Source organism: Melospiza georgiana, chromosome 21 (assembly GCF_028018845.1).
Source record: "Melospiza georgiana isolate bMelGeo1 chromosome 21, bMelGeo1.pri, whole genome shotgun sequence".
Lineage (NCBI taxonomy): Eukaryota > Metazoa > Chordata > Aves > Passeriformes > Passerellidae > Melospiza > Melospiza georgiana.
In genome coordinates, this window is record NC_080450.1 from 4,413,088 (window position 1) to 4,426,134 (window position 13,047).

General features: G+C 49.5%; 1 protein-coding gene across 1 annotated transcript; it reads left to right on the top strand.

Annotated features, from left to right (window-relative positions):
* Nucleotides 1-1,431: 1,431 nt before the first annotated feature.
* TRIM25 (tripartite motif containing 25) lies at nt 1,432-10,937 on the top strand. The gene is made up of 9 exons (XM_058038659.1): nt 1,432-2,076; nt 3,168-3,263; nt 3,683-3,916; nt 4,392-4,548; nt 5,039-5,116; nt 5,513-5,581; nt 6,192-6,218; nt 6,546-6,641; nt 7,299-10,937. The coding sequence occupies exons 1-9, from the start codon at nt 1,456-1,458 to the stop codon at nt 7,829-7,831; spliced, it is 1,911 nt and encodes a 636-aa protein (XP_057894642.1). The 5' UTR covers nt 1,432-1,455; the 3' UTR covers nt 7,832-10,937.
* The last annotated feature ends 2,110 nt before the right edge of the window (nt 10,938-13,047 follow it).

Sequence of the window (13,047 nt, forward strand, 5' to 3'; positions counted from 1 at the left end):
CACATCCAGAGGAGGGCAATGAGGCTGGAGAGGGGCTGGGAACACAAAAACCCTGTGAGGAAGCACTGAGGGAGCTGGGGGTGTTCAGCCTGGAGAAAAAGGAGACTTGGGGGAGATCTTATCACTCTCCACAACCCCCTGAAAGGTGCCTGTGGCCAGGTGGGGTTGGGCTCCCAGGCAGCACTGACAGAATAAGAGGACACAATCCTAAACTGTGCTAAGGCAAGTTTTGGTGCGATGTTAGAAAGAAAATCTTCACTGAAAGTTCAACCAAGTTCATTCTGCGATTCTGTGTAACTCCTGAACCTTCTTGGAAGTCCCCAAGGACTAACACCAACAAGATTGCCTGCTAATACTTTTAAATTACTTTAAAGGGAACCTCAGCAGTTCTCCATACAAAGTGTTCTTTGCCCACTGGATGAGTTGAGAGCACACAGCTCCTTCTGCTGCAGTCCATCAGGTTCTGTTTAAATTAATGAGGGGTGACAGACTTGGTGCCAGGCTGCTCCTTTTATCCCTGCTGCCAGCATGGGTGGAGGAATACAGAGGGCGCCAAGGAAGTCCCTGGGACCCCAGCAGACAGGGCAGAAGAGGAAGAGATCAGTGGAACGATTTGCAGTCAAGCTAGTTAAGACAGGAGCACTTGCCATGTTGCTATTCAGCATCAATGTTCCTGTTAGAAACAGGATTATTGAACTGTTAGACTGAGAAAAAGAAATTTGAGAAAGCATCTTCTGTTAAAATGGTTTCCACAATCACAAAGCAGTAACCGGTGTGCTTTAAAAACATTGCACTGACATCAGCTGTTGCAAGCAGATTATTTTTAAAGTCCTTTCCAACCCAAACATATGAGTCCGTAGGATCTCCAGCATCCAGGTTACCCTCGGCTCGGAGCAGCTGGGGCGGTGCTGGGGGGGGTTTGGGGTTCACACCCTGCCTGAGCCCCGGCCGGACACCCTGGGCTGTGCCGGGTTCCCTCGGGCCGGGCCCGGCCGGAGGCACCGACCCCGAGCCCTCCGGGCACCGGCGGGTGACGCTGCCCCGGCCCCGGCTCGGAGCCCCCGGCCCGGCTCGCCCGCAGCCCCGCGGGTCCCGTCCCCACACCGAGGGTCCCGTCCCTGCCCCGGGGGTCCCGTTCCTCAGGGCAGAGCCCCCCATCCCGGGGCTGCCCGGTCCGCCCGTTCCCGCCCCAGGGTCCCGTCCCTGCCCCGGGGTCCCGTCCCTGCCCCGGGGTCCCGTTCCCACACCGAGGGTCCCGTTCCGCAGGGCAGAGCCCCCCATCCCGGGGCTGCCCGGCTCCCTCATGGGCGGGCGCCTCAGGGTTCGTCCCCCGGCTGCCGCCCCTCCCGTCGGGGCGGGGATCGGACACGTAATTTTCCGGAAAGCCCCAGCCATAGTTTCGTTTCTCCGAGGCCAGCTTAGTTTCGAGTTCTTGGGGCAGCTGCGGACGGGGCGATGGCGGCGCTGGAGTCGGAGCCGGGCCTGTCGGGGCTGGAGGAGGAGCTCACCTGCTCCATCTGCCTCTGCATCTTCAGCAGCCCCGTGACGGTGCCCTGCGGGCACAACTTCTGCGCCTCCTGCCTGGAGCTCACCTGGGCCGGGCTCTCGGGGGGCTTCAGCTGCCCGCAGTGCCGGGCCACCTTCGCGGGCCGCCCGCAGCTGCAGAAGAACACGGTGCTGTGCCGGGTGGTGGAGCAGCTCCAGGGCCGCTCCGGGGCCAAGGGCGAGGAAGAGGAGGAGAATGAGGATGGGGATGGGGAGGCGGGGGGGTGCTGGGCCGCGGAGCCCCCCGTGCTCTGCGACAGCTGCCGGGAGGCGGCGGCCGTGCAGACCTGCCTGACGTGCACCGCGTCCTTCTGCGCCGAGCACCTGCGGCCGCACCGCGACAGCCCCGCCTTCCGCGACCACCAGCTCTGCCCCACCGTGCGCGACCTGCAGCAGCGCAAGTGCCCCCAGCACAACCGGCTCTTCGAGTTCTTCTGCGGCAAGCACGGCGTCTGCATCTGCTCCCTCTGCCTGCTCGGGCACAAGCTGTGCCCCACCAGCCCCTTGGAGCAGGCAAAAGCCTCTGCCCAGGTGAGCGGCCGGGCTGGGCGCGGGGGGCCGGTGGAGCCCCCTCCCAAGGGCTCCCTGGGTGCCGGCGGGGCCGCTCCGGAGTGCGGGGAGGAGGCCGGAACAAGCCGTCGATTGTAAATCTCATGTCTGGCATTGGTGAGCTGTTATCTGCCTTCCAACAGCGCTTAGGCACGTCCGCAGAGCCATTCCTCGTGTTTTCCTCGTCTCTCCAAGATGTTGCTCAAGAGCGGGGGTCTGGGAAGGCGCTGTCAGGGGATTGACGGGGCTGGGCTGTCCTGGGCTGGGCTCAGCAGTGAGACCTCCCAAATTCCGTGGCGTCACCCAGAGCTCCGAGCCTCCCAAATTCCGTGGCATCACCCAGAGCTCTGAGCCTCCCAAATTCCGTGGCGTCACCCAGAGCTCTGAGCCTCCTCCGCTGCTCTGCTCTCTGCCAGGGCTTGGCACTGCCTGAGGGGCTGACAGCCCGCTGCAGATGTTCTTAAGAGGTATCTTATAAAGGTATCCTGGATCTCAAGTGTGTAGATGAAAGACAGAAGGAGGCTCACGGAGTAGAAGGGAAGGAAACCTGGCCTTTATATTTTCCAGCACAGTTGAAAATCAGTGTGGATGAGTAAAGTGTGCTGAACAGGTTTAGGTGGTCAAACTCCCATCTGTTCGGTGGGTGTGTACGCAGCTTAGCTGCAGAACTTGGCCCTGATTGAGCCTAAGCAGAATCTTGAACTAAAGGAGCAGGTAAATCTCATCTGAGGGAGAACTTTCTCATAAGGAGTGGGGTGAACAGCAGCATCAGCTTAGCGCTGGAAGTGCAACCTGAGAGCTAACGTAACATTTATTCTTAGCATGGGAACTGCTGTGCTGATGAAAGCAGTGGGTCCTTTGTGAAGGGAGTGTCAGCAATGGCATCCTGCTCTTGGGAGAGGTGGGGAGGGTGTGGGTGCCACAATGTACAGGATGGTACTTTTACACCCCCTGAGGCTCAAGGGAAGGCAGGTTTTAAGCTGAGAGTAATAAATGCTTACAAGAGTATTTAAAACTGAGAGCAGACATGACAGCTGCCTCTCTGAAATGCTTTCTGGTCTCTCCTGTTGCAGTCGCTGCTGAAGAAAAAACTTGCGGAGCTGCATAACCAGAGTGAAAGAACTGCCCGGGCAATGAGCACGGTGAAAACAAAACAGAACCAATCTGCTGTAAGTGGGGAGCTGCTCAGAGTGCTCCCAGCTTGCCTGGCACCCGCTGCCACTGCATGGTGCTGGTGATTGTACCCTTGTGGCAAGGGCTGTGGTGCTGAGGCTGCATTGGCAGGAGAAGGTGTCACTGGGAGGGAACAGAAAAGAGGAGTTTTGGCTCTGTGGGAGATGGGAGTGAGCCCAGCACTGTGCAAGGCTTTACACCCTCACGTGAGGCTGACACTGAGAATGGGCTCCATTCCTTGTGGGTGAAGGAATTTTCTTTCCAAACCACATAGAAATCGACAGCTCTTCTCTTGCTTGTTTCAAGGAAGAGAAGCCCACGTTTCTCAGAGGCTTTCATTCAGTAGCACTTTAGAGTATTTTGTTTATAAACTGTTCTTTTGAAATCAGTGCCTATCTGCTCTTGTCTGCCCCAGGAGACAGCTTCAAGAAAGAAGGAATTGATCAGAAAGGAGTTTTCAGAAGTTAAAGCTGTAATTGAAGAAAGAGAAAATGAGATCATGAAAGCAATTACAGAGGAAGAAAAGAGAGTTTGGAATAAGTTTGATTATATTTACGGTGTTCTGGGAAATAAGAAGAACGAAATTCAGTCTCTCAAAGATCAGATTGAGATGGCACTGACTGAAAGTGATGATATTCTCTTTTTGAAGGTAATGTGTCATTTAAGTGTGAATCCAGTTCTTCATTCTAGAATGCAGAATGACAAAAAGCTGCTATGGTCCTGCTTTCCAGAGACTTCCAGTCAAATGGAAATGCAGTGGTGTGCAAGAACCTGCTATCAAAGGATGTCCTGAAAAGCACACAGATATCAGTGAAGGAATGCTGAAGGGTGTCTGGTGACTGTCCCAGTTCAGCCACAGCCTCTGCCACAGGCACAGGGGTCACTGGGCAGGAGTCACCTGTGTGAGGTGTGGCTGCTCTGTGCTGGGACCTGGCTGGTCACTGGCTGCCTGTGGGAATTGAGGTGTCTGAGCTGCTGCTGGAATTTTGCCATGAGCTGTGTCTGACTGTGGCCTTTGTTCCCTTGAATTTGAGACGAATGCACAAACTGCATCCCATCTAAAGTGAGTTGGTTGTATTTTTCCCTGTGTGCTACACAAGGTGGTCTCTCATTTGTCATTTCAGAGAGCAACAGCACTGCAACGAACATCAACAAAAGAGGCTTTTGTTCCTGTAGTTGAAATGGACCAAAATGTTGTGCATTCCACTTACCAGTCTGCCATTACCCTCAAAGACATAGTGAAGCTTTCAGTAATTCAGAGTCGGGAGAAAAAAGAAGAAGGTACTGTGTCACTGGGGAAACTGGCATTTTCTACTTTTGCTTTGAGCTGAAATGAGGGATCTTTCCTCTCCAATCCAAATACAATTTTTTAAAAAGTGTAACAAATACAGTTGGTTAATGTAAATTGTGTCTTCCAATCTTTGCAGTGCTCCATTTCCACACAAAAACATTACAGTCTGGGCTAAATTGGGAGACAAAATGTGCCAGTGTTTCTTCACTGTTATCTATACTTGGATAAGCTGATGAGTATCATGATATTACACCCTTCTGGCGCAGCTCAGCCTTTCTTCCTTGGAGTAATTTATGGTGTAACTATGTAGCAGGGCTGGATGTGGTTAGGATGTGGATTTGAGGAGATTGGAAAGGCTTTAGATTGGCAGGACTCCACCTGCCAAAAGGCAGGAAAGATGGATAAGATGGAAAAATGTCCTCACTAATGCATGTCTGTTCCTGACCATACAAACCATAATATAAATTATCACCATTGCAGCCAAACCTCTGAAAATTCAGGTCCTTCCAGCAGCTCATCCAAACAAAGCCACTGTTGGAAAGAAGCCTCCCGGACCACGTAAGTACAACAGAACACCATCCTGTCCCAGCTATCCTGTCCCAACTCTTATTTACTGTTAAATAAGAGCTGAGGCAGTTCCCCTGTAGTGACCTGACAAAAAAAGGGCCGTTTGCTGTGGTGGTGATGCAGTGATGAGCTGCACCTTGGCACAGGGAAGGGAGGGTGCTTTGGGTGTTTGGGGATGCATGCCTTGTGAGCTGCACAGGGACAAGGCTGCATCAGCCTCTAGTGGTGTCAGAGTGGGCTGTAAAGCAAAGCAGAGCCTCCCCACCCTCTTGTTGGTGCAGGGTTTTTAAGTTTGTGTCAAACACCTTTTGGTTTTGACAGATTTGTATGTACTGAGTTCTGCTTAGGATCTGTTCATGTTCTGGTTTTCTTCTTCCTCCCTCACAGACCAGACCCGCAAAGAGAAAACTGTTCCCCAGGCTCAAGTCCCTTCACAGGGGGAGACAGATACCACCAGTAAGTGGGGATTAAAGGAGCCTTACTCAAACATTTTGCTGCCTCCAGTCTAGGGCTGGGGTGATGGTCTTTGTGCCAGGTTTTACTGGGGCTTTTCAGTTCTGTTTTGTCCAGATATCAGAATTAATGGGCACTGTAGCCTGTTTGGCTGATCTTCCATGTTTTCTTTTTGAAGTGAATGTGTTAAGAAGCAGCTTCTGTTACTTCCAGGGAGCTCTTGGCACAAGGTCCAAGTGCTGGCTGTGGGGCAGGCAGGGGTGTGCTGGGGAAGCAGGACTGCAATGGAGCTGCAGCTCCTGTTGCTGCACTGAGAGCTCCGCTGTAAAGAGGAAGGGAATAGTCAGTGTTCCTCACAGGAACAGGAGCACTCCACGTGCCTGGACACACTGCTCCTGAGGGGAGACCAAGCTCCTTCCAGGCTTATGACCCTGTGCAATAGGAAGCAAATGGAAGGTTGTGCTTGATGTGCAGCTTTCCAGTATGAGGGTATTTGTACATGGCTTCAGCCTGATGGGATTACAGCTGACACAGTCTTACCAGTGGCTTTTGCCTCCCAGTAGAACTCACAGTTTATTTTTTTCTTTTTATTTTTTTCTTTCCCCCCCTTCAGAAGAGAAAAAGAAAGCTGCTAAAGTTGGTGAGTCCAAACTTTCATCATGTGTATTCTAATTTTCATTGACTGCTCTTAAAATGATAGGATGGTTTTTGGTGTTGGTGTACTGAACAAAAGTTCAGCTCTTGCTGGCCACTGTGGGAGCAATCAAACACTGAGAGAAGCTGTGCAGAGAGTGGGAGTTCCAAAACTTGACATGACAGTGAACAGCCTGAGCTAATATTGAACATAACCCTGCATGGAGCAGGAGGCTAAACCAGATCAGCTCCAGCCTGAGCGTGTCTGATGGGGTGTTAAACATGTGAGGTCTCTTCCCAGCTGGCCAAACTCTCTGTTCTTCTGTTGACACAGCACTACCTGCCACACCAAGTGCCCCAGCTGCTGCTGCTGCTGCCAAAGAGCTGATGGACAGCTTCCTGAAGAAACCCAGAGAGGAGCTCCTGCAGTGTAAGACACCCAGCATTGCACTCCTTAAAGGTGGACCTTGCTCTTGTTGCACTGGAGCTATGTGTCCTCTGTAGTGACATCTGAGGGGGTTTTGTTAGCTTAATAGGTTGTTACAAATGAAGGAAAATTCTGGAGAAAAAGGGGGGCAGGAGGTTTCTAAGTGGTTCTTTTGCTGGATGAATGAAATTAATCTTCAGTATCCATGAATCTTTATGAGAATAAATGAAGTTTTTTAAGTAAGGATTTTGGTTTCCCCAAAAAAGACAGCATTAGGGTAGCCTAGAAACACACTGTAAGGCACTGGATTGTTTTAAAATGAAATGCAGGCTTTAATGTGAGCCTGTGATGGCTTGTTAAGATGCTATACAACATGGCATACCTTTTGCTGCCAGATCAGCCATTGCCTTCTGTTGGGGTGTTTGGGTGATGAAGGGATCCTGTGAGGCTGCAGGAAGGAGGAAAACTCTCCCTCCTTTTGGCTGTTGTGTGACATAGAGCTGCAGCTGAACCCAGCAGCTTGTGCTGTGGCCTAAGAGCTGGCTGCACTGGGGAGGAGAGCAGAGCTGGCAGATAAACAGGCAGCAAGTGCAGAGGTGGGACAGGACAAACAGAAACGCTTTGTTCTTCAGCCCCTCCGAGTGAGTCTTGTCATTGCAGACGCTGCCAACATCACCCTGGATTACAACACGGCCCACAACACGGTGGTTCTGGCTGACAACTACACCAGGATGTCCATCTCAGACACCTTCCCAGGGCACAGGCAGCACCCCCAGCGCTTCACCGACTACCGCCAGGTGCTGGGCTTCCAGTGCTTCAAGCGGGGAATCCACTACTGGGAGGTGGAGCTGCAGCCCAGCAGCTTCTGCGGGCTGGGCGTGTGCTACGGCAGCATGGAGCGCCAGGGCCCCCAGAGCCGCCTGGGCAGGAACTGCCGCTCCTGGTGCATCGAGTGGCTCAACTCCAGGCTCTCCTCCTGGCACAACGACGTGGAGAAGTGCCTGCCCAACACAAAGGCCACCAAGATCGGGGTGCTGCTCCACTGCGATGGCGGCTTCCTCATTTTCATGGCCGTGGGGGAGAAGAATAGCCTGATCTATAAATTCAAAGCCCAGTTCACTGAAGCCCTGTACCCAGCCTTCTGGCTGTTCTCCAGTGATGCTGTTCTCTCTCTCTGTCACATGAAAGCGTAAGGCCTGGTATCTCAGTTTAGTTCATTTACAGCACAGATAATCTGTTTCAAAGATTGATTGTTTGATGCAGAAATTATCATCTCCTTTAAGCAGTTTAGAAAATCTGCCAGTTCTTTGGTCTGAATTGCTAAAGCCTTTAGATAGTGATTTAGCAAAATGTTGGTGATGGTACAAACTACAAGGGTTTGCAAAGGTCTTGATTGCCCTGAAATCAAAGTTAGATGCAAATCCTTGTTAAATGTCTTCAGGGGCGCCGGTGGCTTCTGTGGTTTCCTGTAAAGGAGCAACAGCGTTAATGTGTTCATGGGTAACAATGGCCCCTTTGAGAAAGAAACAGGAAGAATTCTTTCAAGCTTTGAGGGAGGTCTCTGTTGCCTTTTGGCCTGTGCACAGACTGTTGTCCATACAGGTGTTCTCAGTGTAGCACCTCACCAGATGCTACAGAAAGAGCTGTTGAAATCCCTAAGTTCAGGCTGTAAGTTAAAAAAGCCACTATGACAAATCTCATCAGAGTGGAACTGCAGAGACTTCTAGAATTGACGGGAAATAAATGGTATTAGAATCACCAGGCAACAAATGACATCAGCCCAGACACTGGGAATACAGCAGAGAGTTGTCAGGAAGACATTCTGCAGAGCAGTGGTGTGCATCCTGTGGTGAAGTTGTGGGATGAAGCATTCTGTGTCATCTTCTGACCCAGAACATGCTTCACGTCTTCACTGAAGGCTCTTCAGTGCTGGGTTTGTGTGTGTGCTGAGGAGTTCAGGGGATGCATTCCTGCTCTCAGGCTCTCCTGCTCTAATGGTTTTCCTCTTTATGAGCTGGGATATTCTCTGCTGGATATCTTTAGCTCAAAGCAGGGTCTCCTGTCATAAAGCTTTTCCTCTTTGTGAGGTGGGATATTCTCTGCTGGTTATCTTTAGCTTAAAGCAGGGTCTCCTGTCATAAAGCTTTTCCTCTTTATGAGCTGGGATATTCTCTGCTGGTGCATCTTTTGTTGCTCAGGTGGTAGAAACTGAATTTCCTGCATATTTCTGGGACTCCAGTTTGAAGAGTCTCAAGACAGAGTGCAATACTTGGAAAATGCTGGTTCCTCTCTGCTGGTTCCTCTCTGCATGAAGCTGTGGGCAGACAGGGTGAGTCTTTTGACATAAAGGGAATTAGAACAAAGGAGAATATACATCCATTCTTCCTGGGATGGATTTTTAATTCTCCTGGTGTTCTTTGGGTTGTGGTATGTCTTCAGCAGTTCTCACCAGGTACAGAGAAATCTGTACTTCTTCCTCACAACTTTAAAACAGTCTGTAGGCAATCAAGGTGTTTGGATCTCATAGGGCCTGTACCTTGTTGGTGCCTCTGGACTTTTGTGCCAGCTTTTATTTCTTGTAGCCCATGGGAAGCTCACACGAGAGCCTTCCTGGACTTGGATTTCTAAAGCTGCCCTTACAGGACTTGGTGAAATAGAACACAAAGCCACTGCTGGCAGTTTGGCAGGGAATTGTTAGAAGGCTTAAAAGAGCCTCTGTGACTACACTCCACATTAGCCAAAGTGCTTTGGAGAGAGGCTTTCAGGAATTCAGGCTTGGTGCCTATTTTTACTTGGTTTGTAAGCTCTTAGTACTTTGTCAAGGATAGCACAAGTCTCATTTCTTCCAGTTTTTTGGTCAGGATAGGATATGGAATGGATGGTGGATCTGAAAGTGCCATGGCTGTCTTTGGAGCAGTTCTGCCCTCTGAAGGGTCTCCCCTTTCCAAAGCACAGTCAGCACTGAAACTCCCGGCCTGAGCAGAATGCTGCAAAAGGTGCAGAAGGAGGCTGTGTCCTGCTGGGAGCCAGGAATGGGTGACAGACTGGGTTTTCTGCCCTTCCAGTTTTTCAGCAGTGAAAGATGAGAGCAGCTCCCTCTGAGAAATCCTTTTGCTCCTGGGCTGTGCACAGAGCTGCAGATGCACCCAGCAGGTGCTGAGGGAGTTCTGCCCCCTTGGCTGCGGGCACACACGGCTCCAGCAGTCTGTGCAGTGGAGAAAGTCCCCATCCTCTGTTCCCTGCTGCTTGGCTTTACAGAGGTGTCAGTGCTGGCCTGAGCCTGTGGCCATGTCTGGAGGGACACCCAGACAAAGCAAAGAGCAGCAGCTTCTGTTCTGCCTCGTTGGACAGAGTGGGATCCTTGGCATGGGGCGCTGGTGTAGGACCGAGCATGTGGAACACATGAGGGTCCTGCATGACCAGGAGTGAAACAAACCTTCACTGGGCCCCTGATCCTCTGTTCTCTTTCTTTTGTGCTATCAATGAGTAGAAGTCATAGAGTGAAGTTCTGTTAATTTGGAATTCACAGAATCGCAGAATGTTCTGAGTTGGAAGGGATTCACAAGGATCCCTGAGTCCAGCTCTTGAGTGAATGATCCATGTGGGGATGGAATTGGGGACCTTGGCATTACTGGGACCAATCTCTGGGCATCTGAGAAATCCTTTGGTTAGCTTCAGGTCTCTTGCATATTTTGGAACATTAGTGTGATATAACTTTAATAACTAGTAATAAATATTAGTGTGTTTAGGAGAAAAACTAGTTACTGCATGATAAATGACCATTTTAAAGCCTTTCCAACACAACTGAAGTGGTTTTACTGGGGCACTACCTGTAAGAGCTGCACTGGTTTTAAACAAGGCATATATAGGAGCATATATTTAAATTTTAATTCTCTTTTTAGTATTAAAATTAAAGCAACTTAGTCTAGAAAAAGAACTAATTCTGGTGTTAACACCATGAGAATGTGCATTGATTTGCATTTTAATATACAAATTAGAGTAAATAAAAAAAAAACCAGTTGCTGAATGAAAATAAATGAATATTTAATCTTTTCTTCAATTAAAGACACCAGTAAAACAGTGTATTTAGAAAAGATATGCAGTTGTAAACCTGTTGATTGTACTGATATATCAGCCCTGTAATTCAGTCTGTATAAGGTGAGTTATTGTTTGTAGCTGTGCCAGCCACACACAGGCAGGGCCCCCTCCATGGATTTTGTGCCACCTGGTCCCTGTGCCCACTCCAGGGCTGGCTGGTGGCTTGAATTCAATAAAAACTCACAGTGAACCCTAACTCTGAATGTTTTGGTCTCTGCTCAGGGCGGAAGCAGGGAGGGAGGCAGAAGCAAAGACAGCAAAGGCTCTTGAGGGCATCACTCACGGGGCTGTGGGAGCTGGGGAAGGGCAGGCAGAGCTCTGCACTGGGCCTGAGCTGCCTCCTGCCCACACCCATGATCAGTGGTGCTGCCTCCTCACTGGGGATGAGGAGATCATCCTGCCCAGGAAACACAACTGGAGACTCTGGAGGTGTTCACAGGGGTACCAGGATGAGGGAAGAGGTGAGAATCTTGGCTCCATATTTCAGAAGGCTGATTTATTATTTTATGATATATATTATATTAAAAGAAAATTATATATTAAAACTATACTAAGGAATAGAAGAAAGGATTTCATCAGAAGGCAGGAAAGGAAAGGAATGGAATGATAATAAAATCTTGTGGCTGCTCCCAGCCTCGACACAGGCAGCTGTCATTGGTCACCAAGTAAAAACAATTTCACACGTTGGGTAAACAATTCTCCAAATCACATTCCAAAGCAGCAAAACACAGAGAAGCTGAAGCTTCCCAGCTTCTCAGGAGAAAAGATCCTGGCAAAAGGATTTTTCATAAAATATGTCAGTGACAGGAGACAACCATGCACAACCATGGTCATCAGCTGGAGGAAGCTGGACAATTAAGGACACGGTGTGGGATTGCTCTAAAAAGCCTTGGGTGAGATCCAGCATCTGCCAGCCTAGGTTACACCTGTTAGCTGCCATAGGTGATGATTCCTGATGATTTCATCCAGTGAAATTGGGAGCTGCTGCTTCCTCATGTGGCCAGTGGAAAACAATTCAGCAGGGAGCTGCTCTGGTGCCTCAACAGATTCAAAAGTCAGCCCAAACAAAGCATCCATGGAGCAAATTGAACATTTCCACCTCAAGTTCTCCATGTGAGTTGGGCTGAGGAAGGTTTTGGGAAAAGAAATCTCTGGAGTTTGCAGACTTAAAGTCTAAAGTTTGCAGACTCAAATTTAGACTTTCATTGGCAGCTATTTTGTCCCATAAAAAAGTTCAAGACAGCAATTTGTGAATCTTGCTCAGCCAAGTAGAACTGTGGAAAAGAGAATTCATTCCAAAAGTCAATTAATTGTGGCCTCTCAGAGTTCTCCTCATTCCATGGGCTCACATCCCCGTGTTGCCCAGGCTGCAATCAGCTGCCATTACATGGGAATAATGGGTTTATTCACACATTTATTAGCTTCTGTGTGGTAGACACATTTGTATATCATTTTACGGTGTAGCAATTCCATTTACATAAAATACAGGCAATCGTGTGAGTCTGGCCAAAGCACTAAGGGAGGGTGGGAGGAGCCACCAATCAAATAATAAAAGCTAATTGAAAAGAGGAGGTAATTCAGGTGAAAATACCATCATGAGCAATTCTTGATCCTAAAGTAGTTCAACAGAACTTTAAGGAGGCAACTTAGTTGCATTTTGTTTGTGCTGGTATTAAACTCCCTAATTCTGTGAAACTATTGTCTTATCCATCTAAGAAAAACCTGCTGAATATCTACACTCTGACCCCATCCTGAATGGGAAACAACACACAAATAGTCTTTAAAAGGTTTGATTGTGGCATAATGCAGGAGCTGAGAGGCCAGAGCCCTTCTCTCCTTTGTGCAAATGACAGCAGGGAACAGAGGAGAGGACTTGGGAGGGAGCTGACACTATGACAAAGTGGCCCCACAGGATTTATTCACTTCCAAGGGCCCAAAGGAACCCATCTGCTGCCACCAGGGGAAAGCCTTGAGCCACTTGATCCCTGAATGTCTCCCTGAATGTTTCCCCTCGCTGGGGAAAGCCCCGGGGGAGTTTTGCTGATTTGCTCTCGGCAGCATCTCCTGCCCCATCTCCAGTTTCTACTGATACCAAAACATCTCCTGTTAAACCTCTTACTTGAAACTGCTCATCACAGCCAAGGCATTTGCAGGGCTCCTTCCCCTCTTCGAGTAAATAATGTGCAGCATCAGAAGCTGTTTTAAGATCCCCAAATCAATGTCAACAGAGGTGAGAAATAAGAACATGGACATTTCACATTAACTGTTGAAGCCTGGGAATTCAAACCATTTAAACCACACCTATTGAGAA